The sequence below is a fragment of the Cynara cardunculus genome, assembly GCF_001531365.2.
Source record: "Cynara cardunculus var. scolymus isolate 2C chromosome LG 11, CcrdV1, whole genome shotgun sequence".
Classification (NCBI taxonomy): Eukaryota; Viridiplantae; Streptophyta; class Magnoliopsida; order Asterales; family Asteraceae; genus Cynara; species Cynara cardunculus.
The window spans coordinates 7152248-7175284 of NC_037538.1; the positions used below are offsets into that span (position 1 = coordinate 7152248).

Below are 23037 nucleotides of genomic sequence, written 5' to 3' on the forward strand. Positions count from 1 at the left end.
TTTCTGAATAAAACAAAATAAGCGTATGTATATGATAAAATAATGTCAGGTTATTTGTAGGAGGTATTTATACGAGAGTGAGATAATGAAAATTAATATTTTTTTAAAAAATATGTTATATTAAAAAAGAACATCTTACAACGTAACAAGCAGAAAAAAATACGACCTTCTTGAGCAATAGTGAGGAGTTTTACCCGGGTAAATTGAAGGTGCTGGTGATTTCAATAATTTCATCAGAGGCGTTTTGACACTGATACGTGCGACGAAAATTAATAATTTTGACGGATGTTGTAATAAAATAATCCCTCAAATCTCTATTTTATAAAATAGCCGTCAGAAAATGGTGGAAACTAGGGGTGCTCAAAAACCCGATCAACCGAGCGAGAAATAACTCAATTGATGTCTAATCGAATTGTAGAATTTTCAAACTATAGATATTGGGTTGATATTATTCGAACCCAACCCAATGAACCTGATATCCTTTTATTTTTTGGATTTAATATGATTGTTGAATTTATATTAATATATACATTAGACGATTGCATTGTCACGTATGTTCTTTATGTACACATATTTTCAACCTATTCACATCTCTATATAACTCATTCGTATATATGTTCAGTAACTGTAAATATATATACGTCGATTGAGAAAATTAACTGAATATGATATACGTAAGAAATATGGATAAATTGAATCAAATGGTTGATAATGAAAAATAAATTACGAATAGAGAAATAACATATTCAAAGTCAGAATAATATCTTAGTGTACCAAAGTATCAATCTGACCAACCCGTACGGTTTGGGTTGGGTTGCACTTTGGTTTAGATTTAGGTTAATATTTTTCAAACCGTGAACGTCAAGTTAGATTGTTCAAATGTCTTTAACCCGATCAATCCAGTCCATACGCAATGCTAGCGGTAACTAGATTCAAATACTCATCTGAAAATATTATTTTGCTAAACTTAAAAGCATTTAAAAAAAACACACATTATATATTATATTATATTATATTATATTAAAATATAAACATCCCTTTAAGAGTGATTAGTTGAGCCCAGTGCTAATATAATTAATAATTATGGAGACTGCTCTACTTTTGACTTTTTCTTTCTTCAAGATATTATTGGGGTTGGCCCCTTCCTCTATATTTTGGATATTTCCTCTACTTTTGCTTTACATTTTCCTATTTCTTTTTCCGTTTATCCTCAAAATACATTTACTATTACATTTTTTATTAACCTCGATATTTAACCCGCTATACTAGTCTACTAATCTTAGGACCACCATCTGCTTTATAAATAACCTGAAGTCATTGCATTTGAACTTCCGTAATCACAAAAAGATTTTTATTCCTCTTGGATTTGAACCTGTAACCTCCTTATACTTTTAATCTTATGGTTATTTATTATTACATTTAAGGTCTTGTAAAAAGTTAAATATCATACGAAAATAAAAATAAAAAATTATATAAATCATTATAAAAGTGTTAAAATGACATACTTAACCTTATTTATTTAATTAAAAATAAATTTGAGAATTTAATTATGTATTTTGTAAGTGTACATTTATTTTATTTTGAAGGGCAAATATTATGATTCTAAATTTTTTTTTTCTGATGTAGGAGGGTAAATGCGTCAATTACAAGAAGAGAGATGCTATCATACGCCAACATGGACTCATCAACCTCCTGCCTCACCGGAAACCCCATCGACGACTGTTGGCGGTGCGACCCCAACTGGCACCTCAACCGCCAACGTCTGGCCGATTGCGGTATCGGCTTCGGCCAATATGCCTTAGGCGGCAAAGGCGGTCGCTATTACGTCGTCACCGACTCCTCCGACCACGACGCCGTCACTCCCACTCCGGGCACTCTCCGGTGGGCTGTCATCCAAACTGAACCCCTCTGGATCGTTTTTCCGACCAACATGCACATCCAACTCTCCCAAGAACTCATTTTCAACAGCTTTAAAACCCTCGACGGCCGTGGAGCCAACGTCCACATCACCGGCGGCGGCTGCATTACACTCCAGTACATCACAAATGTCATCATCCACAACATCCACATCCACCATTGCTACCAGTCGGGCAACACCAACGTCCGCTCTAGTCCGACGCATTACGGCTACCGGACAGAATCCGACGGCGACGGGATATCCATATTCGGATCTCGTGACCTTTGGATTGATCACTGCTCGTTGTCGCATTGCAAAGATGGTCTCATAGACGCCGTCATGGGGTCCACAGGAATCACCATATCGAATAACTTCTTCTCACATCACGACGAGGTGATGCTGCTGGGCCACAGCGACGCTTACTTGCCGGATTCCGGCATGCAGGTGACCATCGCCTTCAACCATTTCGGAGAAAAGCTGGTGCAGCGGATGCCACGATGCCGGAGAGGATATATACACGTCGTCAACAACGTGTACTCCCGGTGGGAGATGTATGCTATCGGAGGGAGTGGAAATCCGACGATCAACAGTCAAGGAAACCGGTATACTGCTCCGGCCAATCGTAATGCGAAGGAGGTACACGAATTTCTTGATTTTTTTTAGTGAACTTGCATGAATTTTGATGATTTTTTAACGTCGGAAAGTTGATAAAAAGGTGACGAAGAGGGTGGAAACAGCACAAGAGCATTGGAGGGGATGGAATTGGAGGAGTGAAGGGGATATTCTGGTGAACGGAGCTTTCTTTGTGCCGTCCGGCCAAGGATTAGAGCTCAAATATGAGAAAGCGTACAGTGTGGAGCCTAAGTCGGCGGCCTTGATTGACCAACTCACCATGAACTCCGGCGTTCTCGGTAGCAGGTTTGATCTCCGACATTTTGATTAACAATTAATTGTTAAATTAAGCATTTTTATATTAATTAATCAACACTTTCTTTGATTAATTTATAAAGAATCTTTTGGATTTTTCCTAAGTAATTACATAAAAAAGGTAACCATAAGGATGACGTCCGATTGGTTTGAGCTTGGGTTTTAAAGATTTTAAAGATCAAAAATATCTGGAGGTCCCAAGTTCGAATCCAAACAAGAATAAAAACCCTTTTGTGATCATGAAGATTCAAATGAGATGACTTCAACTATTCATGAAGGAAGCGTTACTCTTTGATCAGTGAGGTTTCTATAGCGGGTTGGATATCTAGATTATAAAAAAAAATATATGATTTCTTAAATATTTTAAATTTTTCTATATTTTTATGCACATACTTTTTGACTTTCTTGTTTCTTGTCTTTGCTTTTGCCTCTATCTTCATTTTGGTCCACTTTTTTTTTGCCCTTTAAATATAATATAATAAAAAACTAATAATGAATATTTTGAAATTTTACCTTTAATTCCATTACCTTCCCACCAATCATGGTGGATAGATTTTTACCCTAGCAAAATTTGATGATGTCATTTCACCTCATATGATGATTTGTTTTGATTTTTGTATTTTAAAGACGTTTGGATTGTATGACACCGTTTGTAATACGTAAAAATGAAACATTGGTTGGCAGGAGTAACAAGCTTGGGAAGTGGACGGGTGAAGGTGAAGGTGAAGATGGCGTAGGTGATGCTGAGAACGACTATGGTGAAGACAGTGATGGGTCTCCTCAGCTAAACACTTTGACTCTAGTTTCATCTTGTTTGGTTGCATTATTATCATTCATGTTCTTATCTTCTTTATGCGATACTATCCTGTAACCACAAAACGATTGGGAAAAAGTTCTCCAAATTGGTTTTGAATTGGCAAGGAATTTCAGATTTCGATTTTTATATACTTTTTTTTTATAATGATTAAAGGTATATACATATATGCTTGGGATCATGTGAGACCAAGGGTTTTTCATGAGACCCGTAAGACCAATTCTTAACCCTTGGATTAGATCTACAATCTGAACATTAAATTGGCATGAGACTTCTTAATAATCACAAAATTGCCACCGTGCAACTTTAGAGCATTAAATCATTAGTTTATAAAGTTGATCAATGAACATAAATTGGTTTTACGGGTCTCATAAAAAACCCTTAGTCTCATGTGAATCCAACCATATATATATATATATATATATATATATATATATATATGTTTTATTCTATTTTACTTAATATTATTATCATAATAATAATTTAATTCCAATTACTTAGTCATAGGAAGCCCATAATAGTTGGGTCCATACCCAAACCTTTGTTTGGCCCACAAACCCATCCAACTAACCATAGCCCATGGGTGCTTTTCCCATTTTCACCCTCTCAAATAGTGTAATTTTGAATGTTCTTTTTACACTCAACTTTTAAAAGCATAACTTTTGTAGAAAGTATAAAGCATTACATAAAAAATTAATACAAAGTTTGTTTTAGTTGGTTTCATTGGTTTTTTAACTGAGATTTCATCTGTATTTAATAAGACATGAAGTTTTATTCCTTCTAAATACTCATAGTTTGTATAAAACTTGTTTGATTTATACAGATGATGTACCAAACCAGGTTTAAGATCCCATAAATCTTTCTTATTAATACCCAGAATGCATACAGACAACGGCTATGAATAACGATAAACTGAAGTCCAGTGGTATTATTTTATGATCGACACAGACTATTTTAATCAATCGTATTGAATCAAAATAAGTTTAATTATGAAAGTGACATTTATTTCTTTGTGTTGAAGCAAAAGTGAGTATGTGTTAGTGGGAGAGGATTGCAAAGCCACCATTCTATTAAGCATAATAAACTCTTGAATGGCAAGACAAGTACAAAGCCTTTTTTATATTTATTATTTTCCACCTACAAAATAAAACTACATCTTATATTCTATAACTTTAATACAGTTTTTTTTATCTGATTTAAATATGCACTCTCTTTTCTATTTAATTCTAAATATTTCTATTTATGGGTTTTAAAGAGTGCAATAAGACATTCTTTAAGACACGAATTAAGATAAACTAGTTTAGATAGACCAACATTGTGTGACACGTATGCAGGGTCTGTGTCATTCTTTTAAGTAATTGCATTAGATACTCAACACGATTAGATATAAGATTCTTCGAGAGATACATGTCTACATCCCTTTCCTACTATACAAAGACGAATAAGGTTTAATGGTGGGGACCTCATGGCCCCGTGGTCCATATTTTGTGAACCCTACTTGCCATACCTCATAAGCAAGCACCGGAAAAGACAACCTGTCATCCCCTGGAATTGAACCCGGGTGGGCACGCCCAAGACAAGGCATTTATGGAAGGAGGTGGCCACTAGGCCAAGGCTAAGAAAGCAAATGATGGTCGTGATCAGCCTCCTGGTGATACAAAGTGTACTTTTGTGACAAAAACTTAGTTCACATACAATATAGCTTCCAGACTTATCTAGTTGGCTGGTCCAACGGTTTATGTTTAAGGACATCTCTTTCACAAGAATGAGAAACCCTCCACAACACATACTATCATAAAAAATGATAGGTGATGAAGTGTTTGTCAATTCACAATGTAAAGTTGTTGTATCATGAATAGAAATGGTGTATGGTTTCTTCTTGGATAGGAAGTGGTTCCATTAATATTTAATGCAAGTGAAAGCATATAAAGGGGGTCCATGATAGTTTGTGACAAGACTTAGAGAGACACATGTTGAATATGATGATTTCATGTAGATTTTGTATTCCCCACATCATTTCTTTAAACAAATTAAAGTTGCTCCTTCAATAAGTAGATATATTATCCTTCTTTCTATGTTTTCAACTTTACTTGACCAAACTCAATCACATCATCTATATACTTTTAAGTTCCAAAATCACTTAACACTTGGAACTCCCCTTATGAGATGTTTCAAGAAAGAGATTTGAAACTATATAAAACCTTCTTAGGGGGTGTTTGGCAGTTGTTGAATAGTTTAATGCAGAATGATTAAGTGGTCAGAATGGTTAAAAGACTCTCATGATATAGTGCAAAATAAAATTAATTATTTGGTAATTGTTTACAATGAAATTAGGGCGCTTAATGGTTAAGGGAGGCTTAGGTCACAAATTCATTAAGAAGGTTTTAGAACCATTAAGAGATACATTTTTTTGTCAAACAAGATTCACCTCTTAACGATTCAAAGTCTACCTCTTAATGGAACTATTAAGAGGTAAACAAAAAACCCCTTAATAGCCAAAACAGTTTATGAGGAGGGTGGGATGGTCACCTGTTTAGGACCCAGGAAAATTGCGACCTAGTTCTTCAGTATATTGTAGTAGTGTAAAGAAGGTCCAATTCTATTCGTAAGTAATGGAACCTAGAAAGAATTTCGTAGATAATAATGGCCCAAAAATGTACTGATTAAATGTATTGGAGAAGAAATTATGTAAAAAGTTAAATACCCTTTTGCTTTTTGTAATTGTTTATTGCTTCTCTATTTTTTTTGGGTACCAGTGTCTAATATTATTGGTTATTGTTATCTCTATGTGTTTGACTACTTAACTTCCTTGCTTCAACAAACAACAACTATAAACTTTAACCTTTTCTCATCTACTTCTGCTTCTATTGGCTATTGCTATCTGTTTCCATATCTATTGTTATTTACTTATGCATTTGCTTCTATTAGTTACTGTTGTATGCTTACTTTGTTTTCTAATTGGGTCTCAATGAATCATTTGATACCCCGCATTTCAATTGATAATTATTGTCGCTTTGTCTTGATAACCTTGATAATCTTATCTATCATTCATCTCTCGTTGACTCTTTTGATGACTCTTTTCGTAAGACTTATGTTTTTATATCAGAATAACGGATATTTCATGTTATGCACTATTGCGGTTGATAATTTTTTCAATTGGTATGAATTTCTGTAAATCGTACCTAATATTAATTTTGTGAAAGATCTTAAGTACTTCTAAATCTATAAAAACAAAAATAAGATATTAACATATAATCAACATGAGCTTTTAATTTAGAAATTGATTGTCTTTGAAAATGTACGTTTTAACCCTACAAGTTTAACCCTACAAGTTTAAAACCAGTGATGGTGAGATTTTACAGGTTTATATTGTTCAATGTTCTTGAATTTGGGAAGGAAAGAAATGGAAAAAAAGAAACTCGTGCTCTTGAGCAATAAAGAAAAATGTCATTTTTACAAATATATCATTATTTATTTTACTGCAGATTGTAATTAATGGATAGATATATAAGTTTATAAATACTTTTAATTGTTATCATTTCTTCTCGTTTTCTTCCATTTCCTCCCACATTAATTTGGAGGGAAGTTTTGGGAGGAAAATAAGAACTCGAGAATACAAGACTTTTTTCTTCACCCCCACTTTCCTTCTATTTCCTTCGTAAAAGAAGACTTGAGAACACAGCATATTCGTTACTCCAAATACTCCACATTGTGACCCAAAAGATATCCACATATCTGTAGAAATTGTGTGTATATTGGAACGTATTGACAATGTTGTGTTTTGAAAAAAATGCTGATCCTATTGATATCGAAACTACTATTGGTTTATATTATGTCTAAAAATACTCGATGAAAGTGTTTTATATGAATTATTATAACCATTTATATGTTGAACATTTTTTCGTCAAGTGCCTCATTTTTTATATACGTCCAAGACGTATAAATCCTTATAGCTCTTGGATAAATATTCCGAAAGGGTATAAAAAAGGTGGTCGTAGATTTGTAATAAAAGGTTAATGTTCACATAAGTTAACATGAAAAAGGTTTAACAATATGTAAAAAAAAAACTAAAAAAATATTGAGTAACACTTTTGATAACCATTCATCTGCACGTATACACATGTGCATACAAGTAACTTGTAACAATTTGTCTGGTATGTACACATGCATAGTAACCAGAGAACAACTTCAATTACTTCTATACACATAATATACCGTCCAAATGAATAGTTACCAAAATATTTCTCAGTTTTTCATTTGTTCAAGGGTTTCCCCTAAACCTCCCTTATACATCATATCCTAAACAGATTTTAACATAATTGTTAACATACATTAACATTAACATTAACATTAACATGCGACGTGACTATATGCGGAAAACCAAAAGACCAAAATACCCCTTCTTCATGAAAACATGCATGAGCATTGTTTTTTTTAATTAACCTGGACATTTAACCTGATATGCGAGTCGACTAATCTCAAGATGACCTTCTGTTTTGCGGGTAGCCCGGAGTCATCGCATTTGAACCTCTGTGGCCACAGAGAATTTTTATTTCTTCTTGAATTTGAACCTAGGACTTCCAGACATTTTTGACCTTTAGAGCTCAAGCTCAAACCAATTAAATACAACCCTTATGGTTGATCAATGTTGACTTGCTGTTGGATCGAAAACGATCGACGGTTGTACATGGATTCTCCCGAGGTTACAATTATTCAAGTCTTTCATGAATTACAATATTGGCTTTTGGAATTTCTATAAAAATAGACGATTGTTTTAAATTATTATTCACCAGATGATATTCGAACATAAAATCTGAAAATAAAAGGTTAGAATCCATTAATTATTATTATTATTATTTATCTACTTTTCCAAATATGAAGAATTAAGACTATGAGTTTCAACCCATTTCCCAGATGGGACTCCAAAGATCACACACATTATGCATCATATCTTCTTCAGGCTTCGATTCAGGTTGACAGAAACATGGGTACATTCCCATGTAATCTTCATGCTGTTTTATTTCATATGTTTGCAACTGGTTGTCGTCGTGCAACAGCCAGCAGCACGACGACATCCAGTCTGTTATCTGCCTTTCGTAAGGTGAACTGCACCCAAACGCACTCATGTTAGACGATATCTCAGGTGCTTCCGTTGACGAAGTTCCAAAAACCCCATCTCTTTCGTTTTCACCGATGATGTACTCGGGGCTTCTGTGGCATTTGGGCGTCGAGAGATCTTGTTCTGCAACATTTCTGGTGCCTTCAAAGCGTTCAATTTTAAAATTTTGTTAGAATGTGAATATGAAATCTTGATGAACATACAATACGAGAGTGGAGACCTTGTTGAGCTTCGGTTTTCTTCTTTAAATGACTTCTCCAGTAATTCTTTATCTCGTTATCTGTCCGTCCAGGTAATCTTTTAGCGATTCTTGACCACCTACATATACATTTTAATCGGTATCCGTAAGCTTGTGCATATCTCAACTGATTTAATGTGACTTTAAAGATAGCAGTCATTAAAATCCTCGATGGTCTTGAGGAGACTCAAACTGATGACTTATGAGGAAAAAACGCAAGTCCCAAGGTCTAACCTTTATCGGCCGGTTTGAGCTAACACACGAAGATTAAATAAGTTGAAATCATTAGGGTTTGAGATGTATACTTACTTGTTACCCCATTGTTTATGAAGATTAAGAATGATATGTTCTTCTTCATATGTGATCTCCCCATGCTTTAAATTGGGTCGAAGATAGTTCATCCATCTCAGCCTGCAACTCTTTCCACTCCTCCTCAGACCTTAATTCGATCCATACGTCCAAACTCAATCGTCAAGATTGATATATATACATATATATATATATATATGAAACAAAACAAATAGCGTTTAAGCGTACCCGATTCGTTGGCCAAAGCATCCCAATTTTTGTCGCCTAAAGCTTTGACAATGGTGGTCAATCTCTCGTCTTCTTCGTCAAGCCAAGGCCCTCTACGCAAGTTTCCCACATCGCGATTTGCCATTAAATCGAAACAAACCAGGGTTTATGGTGAAGTTTGTTGTTTGTTTATACATATTTATACATATATATATATATATATATATATACATATATCTATATCTATCTATATATATACAGATATATATCTATATATATGTATATATATATATATATGTGTGTGTGTGTGTGTGTGTGTAGGAGACGTAAGGGATGGTATTCTGGATAGGGACTATATAGGTGGAAAGCAACGGCGGATAGGAGGGTGGTGATTGTGGAAGCTCCACCCATGTCTTTTGTGAAGGTGTTTCTCTATTGGTCTCGATGGGAGTTTGCGTCACAATCTTTGGTTTATGCTGCTTCTTTTTACTGATTGCAACATCTCAAACCCTTTTTTTAAATAACACACGATAAGGGTATTTTAGTCATTTCATAATACTATTTTTTCCATTACAACAGTAATATTGCCACCTAGCATGTTCATTTCATATGTCGCTTATATATTCTAATATCATGGAGAACTCCTTAAAGTTTAGCATGTGCGTCTTTCATTCAAAAAAAAATCTACTTACGAAAATCGGTTGAGCAAGTGCACGAGACTCGACCTTGATAGGGCCTTCATAGGTCCGCCCTTACAAGACAAAGTATATACACACATACACTAATAAAAATCAGAGTTTCATTGACGGGTAGTATCAGTGGATACTTCTAATGGATCACAAAAGAAAAAACCAATAACCATATGACCCATATATTAATGACGGATTATCGACACAGTAACGAGAGATTCGTTACAAAATACTTCGACACAAAGTTGTCACTAAATGACCACTAAGATGCCAAAAGAGTGATTTGTCGATAATCTGGTCGGTAATCCGTGGTCTGCATTTTAATTTTCAATGTTGTGACGCATTACCGATACAGAGCTGTCGCTAAAGCTGGAAATCCGACGGTAGAGTCTATTGGTATAGTTTACCGACGATCAACCCTGACGGTATCGGGTGATGACCTGTTTTCTAGTGTGTAATACACCCAAATGGATTAGCCTGTATACACCAATCAAGAAAAACACATGGCATATGAAGCAAGAGTTGACTTTCTAGGTCAAAGGAACTGCATGCCATCATTAAAAGTGATGCTAATTCTTTGAATTTCCAAGAAATTTGTGATTCCTAGATTTAAGTAGTAGAAACAGAAAAATGTTGGTGCTAACTTGCACCAAGAATCCATAGTTCCATATGAGTATCGAGTTTGAGATAAGTAACAAGTTTGACCTTAAAAGTCAAAGATTTCAGAAATAGTTCTTGTGCTCTACTTTCAACACACCACTTGATGAGAAATCATCAACAAACCCTATTACAAACACTTGGGGCTCCTGGATTTTACTCTAACTTAACTCGTACTCTTAATTATAATGTCGGCCGCAGAATAAACCCCTGAAACGGCTAACGTTGGTCCATGAATGATTTGTTCATGAGCTCGACTGCTGAATCCATAAACTGCACCACAATGCAACCATACCATCATGTTAGGATGCTAAGCTAATAGGACCTATTAAGGATACGGTAACAAAAAACATGACTATACGTCAAATATCTAAAATGTCTGAAAACAAGGTGACCTCTTTGATCGAATTCCATACAATCAATTTAATTGTAACGATGAAAAACGGGCAAATATGTAAATTTCCCAAAACAGCAAGTGTTCCAATTTTCATTACTAGAAAATTCTAATGAAGAATTCACCTTCCCAATATTCTTAAGTTCTTTGCCAACAGGTTCCAAGAACTTCAAGTCAACTTCGATAGGCCAGACCTGCATATACACATTGACAATGGTGGATGAAACTTGACCAAAAGCTTGAAAATGGCCAGTATTTGACCAAAACCGCTCTAGTGTTTTGGGGTAAAGGGCAGGTCTGTTTACATCATCCCCCCCGGACCTCATCTCCAGGTGGGATATACTGTTTTCTTGTGGTTTGTTTGGTAAATGAAAATGTTATGTAATCGAAGACAAATTGGAAAAAAGGATGAAAGTATACAAACCCTTTAAGATGTGAAAGGATTTCCGTCATAAGCGGGTATACTTCATTTGATTTGATCCAACAAAAGAACTACCTTCATAAGCAAACACATGTTGACCTTTATGAGGTCAAACAAACTAATTTTCAACTTCAAAATCAACGTAAATCCTTTCAAATTTGAGAAAAAATTTCATGGACAGCATTGAACAGGGTAACAAATACTACAAATAGATAGAGAAAAAGAACTGGTGCTAAATCTAGAACAAGATCCATATTAAAGCTACATAAATGTTGATTTACACAACTTCAACCAAGGAATCTATTCAACAGCTGAATCAAATTGGTTTGTGTTAGCAGAGACCACTTAATCAAGCATTATTTACCATATCTAATGCCTCAGATACTACATCATTTTAGTGGTAGAATTTGATTAGATTTAGGTTTCGTGGACCTAGAAAATCCAAGGATTTTCAACCCAATTCTCAGGAAGGAGGATGGGCGATTTCGTTACAACTTTAAGTGTCATTTTGGCCATCATAGCACGATTATGTTAGAGGATAGGCATTATGTCTCACTTTCGCAATTTTCTTCTCTTACCACCCCCGTATTCCCATTCTCACACCATAAGTGATCAAGAAACCATTAGTACTATATGCATACAATTTTCTTCATAGAACTCTAGCAGTTGTGATTGCTTATATTTACAAGAGACTTGTTGGATACTCATTTTAATGTCGGTCTAATGATAAAATAATAGAAGTAATAACGAGTACACAGTATTTTGACCTTAACCGAGCATAGACTTTTGATAACAAGATATCAACCATTTTGACTCGATTCTTTTTCCATTTACAAGTTTCTATTTTTGGTCTTTTCTATACCATTAATCAACCAAAAGATTAGAGAAACCCATTGTGTCTGTAACTTTGATTTTGGAGCTCAAAAGCTGAAAAGTCCGAAGAAATCAATCCTGTTCTATGTTTTTAACAGTTAAAATTCAAATTCTACAGATTCAGGCAAATGATCAACTAATCTAAAACCAAAACAGTAATCTTCTTTTGGAGGAATAAAAGAGCACCTTTAATCCAAGGAGTTTAACAGGTGTAACCTGACCAGGAACAATACACTCTGGCCCTGCTGCTTCCACTATGGCTTCTGTTCCAAACCCATGTCCAATTGGATCCGGGTGCTGCAAAAATCTCAAAAACATCATAAATTTCTAAAACACCCACAACAAATTATGAAACAGTCTCCAACCACAATAACCCTAATTGGGAATCTTGATGTAGTAACACACACACACACACACACACACATAACTGAAAGGCACATAATGATGTTTTGAGGCATATTCAATCACTTCCCATCCCCTTTCAGACAACTAAAACACTAATCAATTAGAACATCTTTGAAAGAGCCCAGATTATCCTTAAAATTCCTGTCTGATGAGCAGATTGTGAAACTCAAACACCCCATATGATAACTAGGTTTAAACACAAACATGCATCATCAAAGAGAAGCACAAAATTCAAATACTAAGAAGATAAAGGAAGAAATACCTTCATGAGAGAGACGGCATAATCGGTATAGGGGTTCTGAGGGAGACAAAGAAGAGGGGAATGATGGATTTTGGGGAGGGGTTTGACGCCTGTAGATGGTGCCCTCCATGGCGCATCCTTTTGTAGCGCAGCTCCTCCTTTCTTTGACATAAATGGGTTGGATTGCTTGTTGTGGTGGGAGGATTACAAAGGGTTTTGTGTTTGGTGAAGGAGTAATTGCAACCAGTAAGATAAAGATTAAGGTAAGGTATGGTATGGTATGGATAGAGTGGCGAAAGAGGCTGGATTTCGAATTTTTGGTCGCTGTTAATCGAGTTTAAGAAGAGAAAGAAGAGGCTTTTGTGATGTCGATTGGTTCGGTCCCTGGCTATCCTAATCCCTCAATTGGTGCATTTTGTACGAACCTTCTAATTCTTTTTTCTAGATTTCAAGATTATTTTTCTTGCATCGTTTGTTTTAATCAGGTTGAGATACTGATACAAGTTTTTTCTTTCTAAATCAGTTAGATTCATATCTGAAAGAGGTTGACAATAAGTTTTTTTAAAATTGATTTTAATCAAACCAAATGTATTATTTTTTAACGGGTTTATAACTAGTCAAACAAGGTTTTTAATTTAACCATTGAAGCCATGAAAATAGGTAAATGAGAAGCGATAGGCGAACAATAGGAATCAGTTTGGTTGTTCACTTGTTTTATGACTGTATTCATACCGTCTTCCTTAATTTAGATAAAGCTGCTTAATTAATGCTCTAAACAATTTGGGTTTGTTGGTTATTGACCATATGATTATTTCAAAGCTAATAACATATAAAAACTTGATCCTTTGGGCTTATAATGTCATGTGCAATCGCACAGACTGCAAGTGGCTAAGACCATGCCTAAAAAATATACACATGACAAGGCATGACCTGTCCCACTGGAAAACGTGGTGTACCTGTTCCGACCAGGGTCGGGGGATTCCCTGTAAAACCGAGGATGGGATCGAGTTACATGATCCTCACCCTGCCTCATCCCTGTTTATAAAATAACATTATATATTTATTACCAAATATATTATATAGTTATTATCAAGTATATTATTTATAAATAATTAGATCTAGAAAAAGTATTTTTGACATATGTTTTTTTATACATTTTTTTTCTAACATGCCTTACTCTTTTTTGATAAAAAAAACGTAGAGTCGAAAACATTTGATCAAACAATTACGTATGATGTTGACTATATTCACATATGAATTTTTGATACTCGATAAAAGCAAAATTTTGAAAATATGTAATATTTAAACATAGACCATTTTGGGTCGAGTGTTATGTTTAACACATTTCATTTGAAAATATCTCACATAAACGGAAATAATATATCCTCGATTCCCCACTGGGATCCCCGTTCCCTATTAGGGACAGCGATGGGGGTATGATTATATTTCCCAAGGGACAGGGATGAAGATTGGGGTCTCCGCTCCAATCCTATGCATACATATGACTAGACATGACCAAACTAAAGTTGTTGTCTCATGTTTGATGCAATATTAGACTCCAACATGACATGATTGAATATAACAAATACACATATTTGTACGTCAACAAAATAGATGGAAGAAAAGTGAGACAAAATTGATAAATACCTAACCAAATTAAAACCCTAAAATCTTATACAATTCTTTCACCTACCTATCTCACTTTCGGATGTAAAATCCATCCATCAAACCCAATATAACTAGATTTTGCATCGATGATTTCACACTGTTAAAAGAGCCACGAAACGTATTGAACCATTTGGCGTATAAATCTTTCAAGCCGTGGCCAAATCAAAACCAAAACCGTACCAAACCCGGGTTCGATCAAATTCAACCGGACATCTAAAAACCGATGATGATATACCCAAATATGTACACTCCTTATAAACGTAAAGGCAAGGATTGTACTGTATGTAGTACATGGAATTTTACACACTTCTAAGTTCTCGTCACCCACAAAACAACAAATTACAAGAAACCATTTCTAAATCCCAACCGGAAAAAAATCATGTCTATACGTCTATCATCACAAAGCTTGCTGCTTTTCGCCTGATTCTATGATGTTCACGACGGCTGTGGGGGTAAAAGCGGAAAACAAAAATCGAACACGGAATTTCTCACCCTATTTGGTGTGCAACAGAGCTATCTGCTAATCTTTGCCACGTTTGTCTGCGTTGATCTTCTGCCACTCTGGCATGGGCTTGTTTCTCTGAATGCTGTCTCTGGCACTCCTCAAAAAACTCTGCATCCATTTCCATGAACATTTTTCGAATGTTAATCGTGAGTCCATGGACGGCTGGGTTCCAGTGAGCCTGAATGTTTGTCTCCAGTGCTTCAAAGATGATTGGTAGAACCACGGTCCGGTTCAGAGCCATCAAGCTAACAATGTGCTCGTTGTTCCACATGAAAAGGGCTCGCTCTGCTACCTGTAAATGGAGTTCATCCCAAAAATAAATGCATTAATAAGTGCCAATACAAACTTAGAGCTCGAAAATGGAGATTTTATTATTAAAGAAAAAAAAAACGAAACAGATGATATGGGAATCGACTTTTTATGGGCATTAGTAAACAGCAAATAGATCCAAAAGATTTGACTTTTTAGTGTTTGCCCTTGGTCTCTAAGACCTCCTCGCCTTCATTGCCTTGATCATTCATAAAACGCACACGTAGGGACAGTTTATTACTTGCTTAACGCAAAGGAGTGCTTACCCGGTCAGGGATGTTGCTGTTTACCAAGCCCCTCTTATGAATGGTACCATTTCATCCCCCTACTCTTATCCTTCGACTAATATCCTAATAATTACAAACCCAAATACCGAAAGATATCTTTTTGAAAAATCAACTTTTTGCACATGCTTGCTCATCTTCAACGTTCTTATCAATCTGCACTAAATGTACTCTTTCCATTCCAAGATTTAACTAACACCCACATACCAAAAGGTGTTTCCATCAGTAGGCATTGCATATGATATTAGATGAGAGTAAGAATAGTTGTCCATACTTCCATTCACGCCTTACATAACGAATCTTTTGGTTCCATACGTCAACAAATAACTATAACCAATCAAATTTGCTACCATCAAATTGCATCAATTTATGAAGAAAATCGATCAAGATTCAAGCAAATAGATGCAAGTTGAATGTATTGAAACAAAATCAGCAATAACAACAAAAGCACAAAACTCCACACATTATAGAAAAACAAGATTGAAGTGATCTCAAACCTGAAAATGAGGACTATTAAGACACCGAGCTATTTTACTGAAAAGAGGAACCATACAGCGCTGAAATTCCGCAGCCTGTGTTGCCTCTAGCACTTCTTCAAGCTCCCCGAGAAAGAGAACCTCCTTTTGGCAATTGGTGATAGGCCAATATTTTAGCAAACCCCTTATAACGGTATCCGCTAGCTTGTGGTCTTTCTCTACAAACTGAGTGATACAGTAAGAGAGCTGCTGATGGTACATACCAATCGACTTAGGTTTGTGGAGCGGTATAAGTGCCCTAATGAGAAACAACTTATGCTCTTCTTTCATTGGCAATGCAAATCCATTTATTATGCTCCCAAGGATTTCCAACAACTCGGCAATACCACAATTCTTTTCTGTTTCATAGATAAACTGATAAAAGATATTGTTGATTGCTTTCCTAATGAACGGCCGATGCACCATAAATTTCCCATAAATCCTATGGAGAATGGTTTTCAGATACTCACGCTCACGTGGGTCTTCGGTATCAAACATATCTAGTAACTTCAACACAAAGGAATGATCAATGTACCTCTTGGCAATCTTGGCATCGGTGTCTGTTGAGACTACATATCTCAAAAGAAGCTCGTAAACAAGTTGTAAATGCGGCCATGAGGGATCAAGATAAGGGTCATCCTCTTCGGTTTCTATGCTTACAGACCCATGGTTTTCGTGAGACCCCGGTGGCAAACACCGGAAAATGTTTAATGAAATCATTCTAATCATCTCCTCTTGATTACCCTCACTTATCTTCCCCGAACCTGATTGAACATAATCCACAAGCTCCACAAGATTCTGCCTCTTAATCTCCTTTTCTCTAACCATTTCCAATGTATCCGAAAAGTCAAACTGGAAGCAACAAATCTGACACTTTTTAAGAAACAAGAGTTGTCTTTCAGGCACCGGAACGTCCCGAAACATAGGCAAGACTTCAATGGTCGCAGTTGTAGCCGTAGCAGCAGCTGTTCCATCGGAAAACTGCCCACCGGTGGCAGCAGCAGCGCCTTTAGAATTGGAAACAGACCCAGAATTCTGATTGCCGCCGGGAGGATACCCATAAGCATCCGTGTCGGATTTCGAGGGCTTCCGTGAACCACGTTTCATAAATTTATTCAACATCGTTCTATGGTATACTACAATCAAACCAATTCAACACAAACACTAACCCTAGTTTCTAGGATCACCCACACCAAATAGTCCTCGATCAGTCACAAATTGGGGAGAAGATAAACCCTAATTGAGTTGTATAGCAATCAACAAAGAAATGGAAAAGGAAGAGGAAGAGGGATCTATATACCGCTAAGGGTTTTTGAAAGTGATGATGGTGGTTGACCAATGGAGGAGCGGAGAGAAGTGGTGGCTGTGTGTCGATCCGGCGACTGCAATGGATGATTTGTGGCGATCAATTTATCTACAAAGATGAGATGATCAAAGTGTTGAAGATGGGGAGAGAGTGTGTGTACAAAAGTTGGGATAATTTGAAATGGAAGATGGGACTCATGAAAACGAACGATGATAGCAAAAGGAAGATACTTTCTGAGCGAAGTGGACTATTTCACAACAATTACATAAACAGTCCCCCGACTATCTAATCTTTACTATATTAAAAACCATCTGACAAAAACTTTTAAAACCCAACTTTTATACATAAAGTATTGTTTATTGATGCATATTATTAAAAATTCAATATTACAAGTAGATTATACATAAATACAACTTATTAAAACTCGATGTTTGAATTCATATAACTAACTGAAGATAAACATAATTAAATACAGGATAAACATCTTTTAATAAATATAAAAAACTAAAATATAATTAAGATAATCATTGAGTTCTAACAGAATATTTAATTATTATCTTTATAAAATTATATTATTAAACCAAAAATAAATTAATTCATGATTAAATTTAAGTTAATTTATAATAAAAATTGAACTAAAGAAATTACATAAAATATGAGAACTTTTAAATAGTTAATTTGATATTAATATTGATATTTTTTTTAAATTTTTATAATATATTTAAATTTATATTTTATTCAAAAATTAAAATATTTCTATACTATTTTATAAAGCATTTAACGAAAACTCTTAAAAACCAATTTTTATGCTTAAACTATTATTTATTGATGCATATTATTTAAAATTCAAGAATACAAGTAGATTATACGTAAGTATAATTTATTAAAACTTTATGTTTGAATTTGTATAACTAATTGAAGATAAACATATTTTTTTAAATATAAAAAAACTAAAATATAATTAAGATAATCATTGAGTTCTTATAACATACATAATTATTATCTTTATAAAATTATATTATTGAACTAAAAATAAATTACTTCGTTTATTAAATTTGAATTAAATTATAATAAAAAATTAAACTAAATAAATTACACAAAAAACGAGAATTTTTCAATAGCTAATTTGATACTAATATAGATATTTTTCTCAAATTTTTACGATATATTCAAGTTTATATTTTATTCAAAAATAAAAATATTATCGTTTTCTCAAAACCACATAAAATTGTATTGTAACATGGATGGAGACAAGTATTAAAACGAAACATTAAAATCGAGATTTATCTCGCTACATTGTACGAGTGTTCTTCTAGTGCTATTTAAAGATTGCCCACTCCTCTTAAGTCGATGTTCCAAAATAAACATCTATAATTAAAAAAAATAGATACAGTTTAATGAATATTTTTAGAACCTCTTTGCGACCTCGGAAACACCATGGAAAAATAATTTTATGCTTCTAAATAAAACTTCATGCCCGATCCAATGACAATAAAAACAAGTCTAAACAAATCATAAGATGTTTAGAATTGTACCTTTCAGATCTGACGAGGATTTGAAGGAGCACTTAAAAATCAAAGTAGGTTTTCTTTATGATAGTTCACACACAAACACGCTTTCTAACATCTATTGGGTGTTATTCTAAAAACTTTAGATCTATATGTTTTTTAACGGGAAAGAAAAGATTTATTTTATGTATTTTTTCTGATATCTAAATCTAACAGATTGAATCTCTTAGTTTGATCATCACCTTATTTATATGAACTGTCTTATAGTTAATCTGTAACTCAAATAAGGTTTTAGCAGTTATCTGTAATATTATATAATTTAACTTGAACTTTAATGTAATTATAGACATTTACATATAACGTCTTGTAACTATCATAATTACATTTTAACACGTATTTTTTCATAATTATCCTCCAAGAATAATTATTTCAATGATCAACATGATTTATCTCAGGTTTCTGAAAATTGAAACAAAAATATTCTTTGTGTACAAATCTATAGGTTTACATACTCCTTGACAGTATTCATATGTAACAGTTTCGTGGGCATATAATAACTTACAATAACTGTATAATTATTGCACTTTTACCATTAATAATAAATAGATAAATTTTTTCCATCGCATGATCAAGGTTAAAATGAAAATAGACATTTTCTTAAAAGTAGATACTTATTTTACAACAAACTAAAATAAAAATATGAATTTACTTTAGAACAGATGGAATAATAACTTGGCAATAACAAGCACATGACATCTCTCCAGTGATAGGGTCGGGGTGGACCAGAGGAAAAAAAATTATTTTTTTTGGAGGGGGGGGGTCGTTTTGTGATGAAAATTCATCATCGTAATATATCTGATATTGTTTGAAACATTTATGTATGTCTTTAGAGAATGCATCAGTACCACATTTACAATCACATGTCATTGAATTCGTATATTAATGGGTGTTTTGCTTTCTTCCGAGTAATCGAGATTAATTTGGAGGAGGAAGAACATGAAATTTTCAAATATATCAGTGGTCTTCAAGAAGATAAGGTGGGGATTGTGCTCGATTTGTTAAGTAGGACAAAAATCTGTGGGGAGAATAAACAGTTGGATGAGATGATAAATAACATGAAGAAATGAAATTTTTATTAAATTTAGCATAAAAGCTGGATATCTTAATTATATATAAAAAAAGGTTTTTATATTAAATGAAAATGATGTGATTAGTATGTATATTATATTAAAAACCATTTTTTATGCATTAAATACTGTTTAAACTCGTGTAACTAACTATAGATAAACATAACTAAATAGTAGGGGAAAATTTATGTCTTAACGAATCACACGTAGTGATATTGATAACACACATAGAGTTAATGGTAGTAATTGGTACATGTTTTGTTAAACCCCCCATAAGCATCCTTACTGCCCAACCTGACAGCGGACAGTTAATGCGTTGCACTTATTGAACAGGGTTTTATGGTCGGTCCGTGACCATTGGATGCCGAATGATAAACATTTTATTTTTAAATATAAAAAATCTAAAATATAATTAGGATAATAATTAAGTTCTAACAAAATACTTAATTATTATCTTTATAAAAAATTATACTATTAACCTAAAAATAAATAAAAAATGAGTTAAAGAAATTACACAAAAAAGAGAAAATTTAAATTGTTAGTTTTGGTACTAATATCAATATTATTTTTTTTTAATTTTTATGACATTTTCAAATTTATATTTTATTCAAAGATAAAAACATTATTGTTTTTTCTAAAAAAACCACATAAAACCGTATTATTACATCGTCTGAGATAAAAAAAAAATAAAAATAAAACATAACATTACAATCGAGATGTATCTTGTTATATTGTATGAGTACCTTTCTAGTATTTATAATAATATAAATACATAGTTATTAAAAATTGACAACTAAATATATTTAAAGAAAAAACTATTTATTTTGAAAGAATAAAAATTGATTTAAAATCATCAACGTAGGTTAAAAGGAAATACACATGATGATGATGTGTTACATATTAAATCTATTAAAAAATTTAGTTTTCATTAACTTATTTATTAATCCTACTAATTTAAAATAAATGTTTATAACGAAAATTGCACATGGTTTTAGAAGTATGTAATTACTGTATTTTTTAATTAACTGAATGACGGTTTTATTTTTATCTGAGATAAAATTATTCTGTCTTATAATTAAAAGTAAAATGAAAAAATAGATACTTATTTTTAAAATTAATCATTTGTCTTAAAACAAATTAAAATATAAATATGATGTTGTAGGACAAGTGTGTTACCGTTTAAAGGATATGAAAATTTAGATAGAGATAAATTATAACTAATATCTATTGTAACTATCTACCTATATTTCATTCATATTTAAAGGGTTTTTCATTAATGAGAATTACAAATTCATTATCTTTATTTTATTGTTATTTTATTTCGACCATTTTATAAAATATGAGTTATTCTGGAAAGGAGGAGAAAATATATCTAGGGGTTGTTTACCAAATTTTATATTAAGTTATGTATGGATAAATTTGTCTGTTTGGATAAATGAGTATTGTTGTTTACTTTTTTTTATCTGAACCAACAGTCCGAATAACATAAATGACCGATTTACCCTTCAATATTAATTATTTGAACATCAAACAAAAAATCATAAAGAGGTTGACGATGGTGTGTCTCATATGGGAAGGAGGCAGTGCTTTAAATAAGATGTATGTATGTCAATTTTTGTGGCTGAATGATGACAACACATCATTTATATTTGTGCGATTAAGTCATGTTCTGTGCGAATAAGCCGTAAGTAAACAACCCAAATGAGTTGTGCGAATAATCTAGATAGACCAATAAGCATAATTAAACCACAAGTAAACAGTCTCTTAATGAATTATAATATAATATATATATTGAAACTCAAATGTGATTAGTTGTGATATATTCTAATGATTGTGAAGGTGAGAGGGAATCCCAAACTAAACCTCTGGTCAAAGTCAAAGATGCCCTTCATTCCTAATCCTAATTCTTAAAGGCAGCATCTTGTTGGGCCTAATCTTGTTTCTTTGTGGGTGAAATGGGCATTTATGATTCTCATTAATTGCATTGCACTATCATTATCTTGAATCCAGGGGCATTTTTGACATTAATGTTTTATTAATTTTTTAAAATATATTTAAAACATTTATTTTGTAATAATTAATTAATAAAAGATAATTTTATTGTTTATACTTTTAACATAAATCTCTCATAAAAAATGGAATTTAATTCCGTTCTAAATCTTACAAACCACAAAAATCAAAAAATTCAATTCCAAATTATGTTATTTTCATCTGATCGATTGATACATTCAACAAAAAGAATACAATGCAATCGCCCCCACTGTATTGGTCCCATGGCCAACGTGAGAAAAGTAATGATAAAACCACGTGCCCTAGGGTCAGGCAGGCAGATAATGTCTGGGTTCATCTCGTAAAGATATCTACTTCCTCACCCGTTTTAAATTAAATGGCGTAAACACAATAAAATTAAATAAATCTACTCATCAATCGTGAATCTTTAACAAGATTTCAAGAAACGAGATACGTGTGAACTTGAACCAAGTAATGGCCATACATGTAAACCAAACAAAACAAACTCAGCAAATTCCACACTGAGTCGGATTTAAAGAGAGGAATATTTACACAGACCTTACCCCTAACTCGAGGGTTAGAGAAGGCCCATACATATATATACACACACATAT

The 23037-nt window shown here is 33.5% G+C and overlaps 4 protein-coding genes across 4 annotated transcripts in view; 1 reads left to right on the top strand and 3 right to left on the bottom strand.

Moving 5' to 3' along the window:
• Positions 1-3771, top strand: part of LOC112521149 (probable pectate lyase 12) — a 4386-nt gene extending 615 nt beyond the window's left edge. Inside the window, exons 2-4 of the mRNA XM_025129852.1 lie at positions 1627-2533; positions 2613-2815; positions 3509-3771. Of these exons, the coding sequence (XP_024985620.1) occupies positions 1627-2533; positions 2613-2815; positions 3509-3695 (1297 nt within the window). The 3' untranslated portion in view covers positions 3696-3771. The remainder of the gene's footprint in view (positions 1-1626; positions 2534-2612; positions 2816-3508) is intronic.
• A 4765-nt stretch (positions 3772-8536) lies between these two features.
• LOC112521038 (transcription factor MYB27-like) lies at positions 8537-9656 on the bottom strand. The gene is made up of 4 exons (XM_025129668.1): positions 9533-9656; positions 9305-9434; positions 8978-9075; positions 8537-8898 (listed from the first exon to the last, which is right to left on the bottom strand). Exons 1-4 carry the CDS (start codon positions 9654-9656, stop codon positions 8537-8539), a joined length of 714 nt encoding a protein of 237 aa, XP_024985436.1.
• A 1163-nt stretch (positions 9657-10819) lies between these two features.
• LOC112521317 lies at positions 10820-13576 on the bottom strand. Its single transcript, XM_025130097.1, has 4 exons — positions 13213-13576; positions 12732-12842; positions 11377-11445; positions 10820-11130 (listed from the first exon to the last, which is right to left on the bottom strand). The coding sequence occupies exons 1-4, from the start codon at positions 13360-13362 to the stop codon at positions 11077-11079; spliced, it is 384 nt and encodes a 127-aa protein (XP_024985865.1). The 5' UTR covers positions 13363-13576; the 3' UTR covers positions 10820-11076.
• Positions 13577-15052: 1476 nt separating this feature from the next.
• On the bottom strand, positions 15053-17922 carry LOC112521684 (serine/threonine protein phosphatase 2A 57 kDa regulatory subunit B' beta isoform). The gene is made up of 2 exons (XM_025130676.1): positions 16455-17922; positions 15053-15656 (listed from the first exon to the last, which is right to left on the bottom strand). The coding sequence occupies exons 1-2, from the start codon at positions 17592-17594 to the stop codon at positions 15348-15350; spliced, it is 1449 nt and encodes a 482-aa protein (XP_024986444.1). The 5' UTR covers positions 17595-17922; the 3' UTR covers positions 15053-15347.
• Between the last annotated feature and the right edge of the window lie 5115 nt (positions 17923-23037).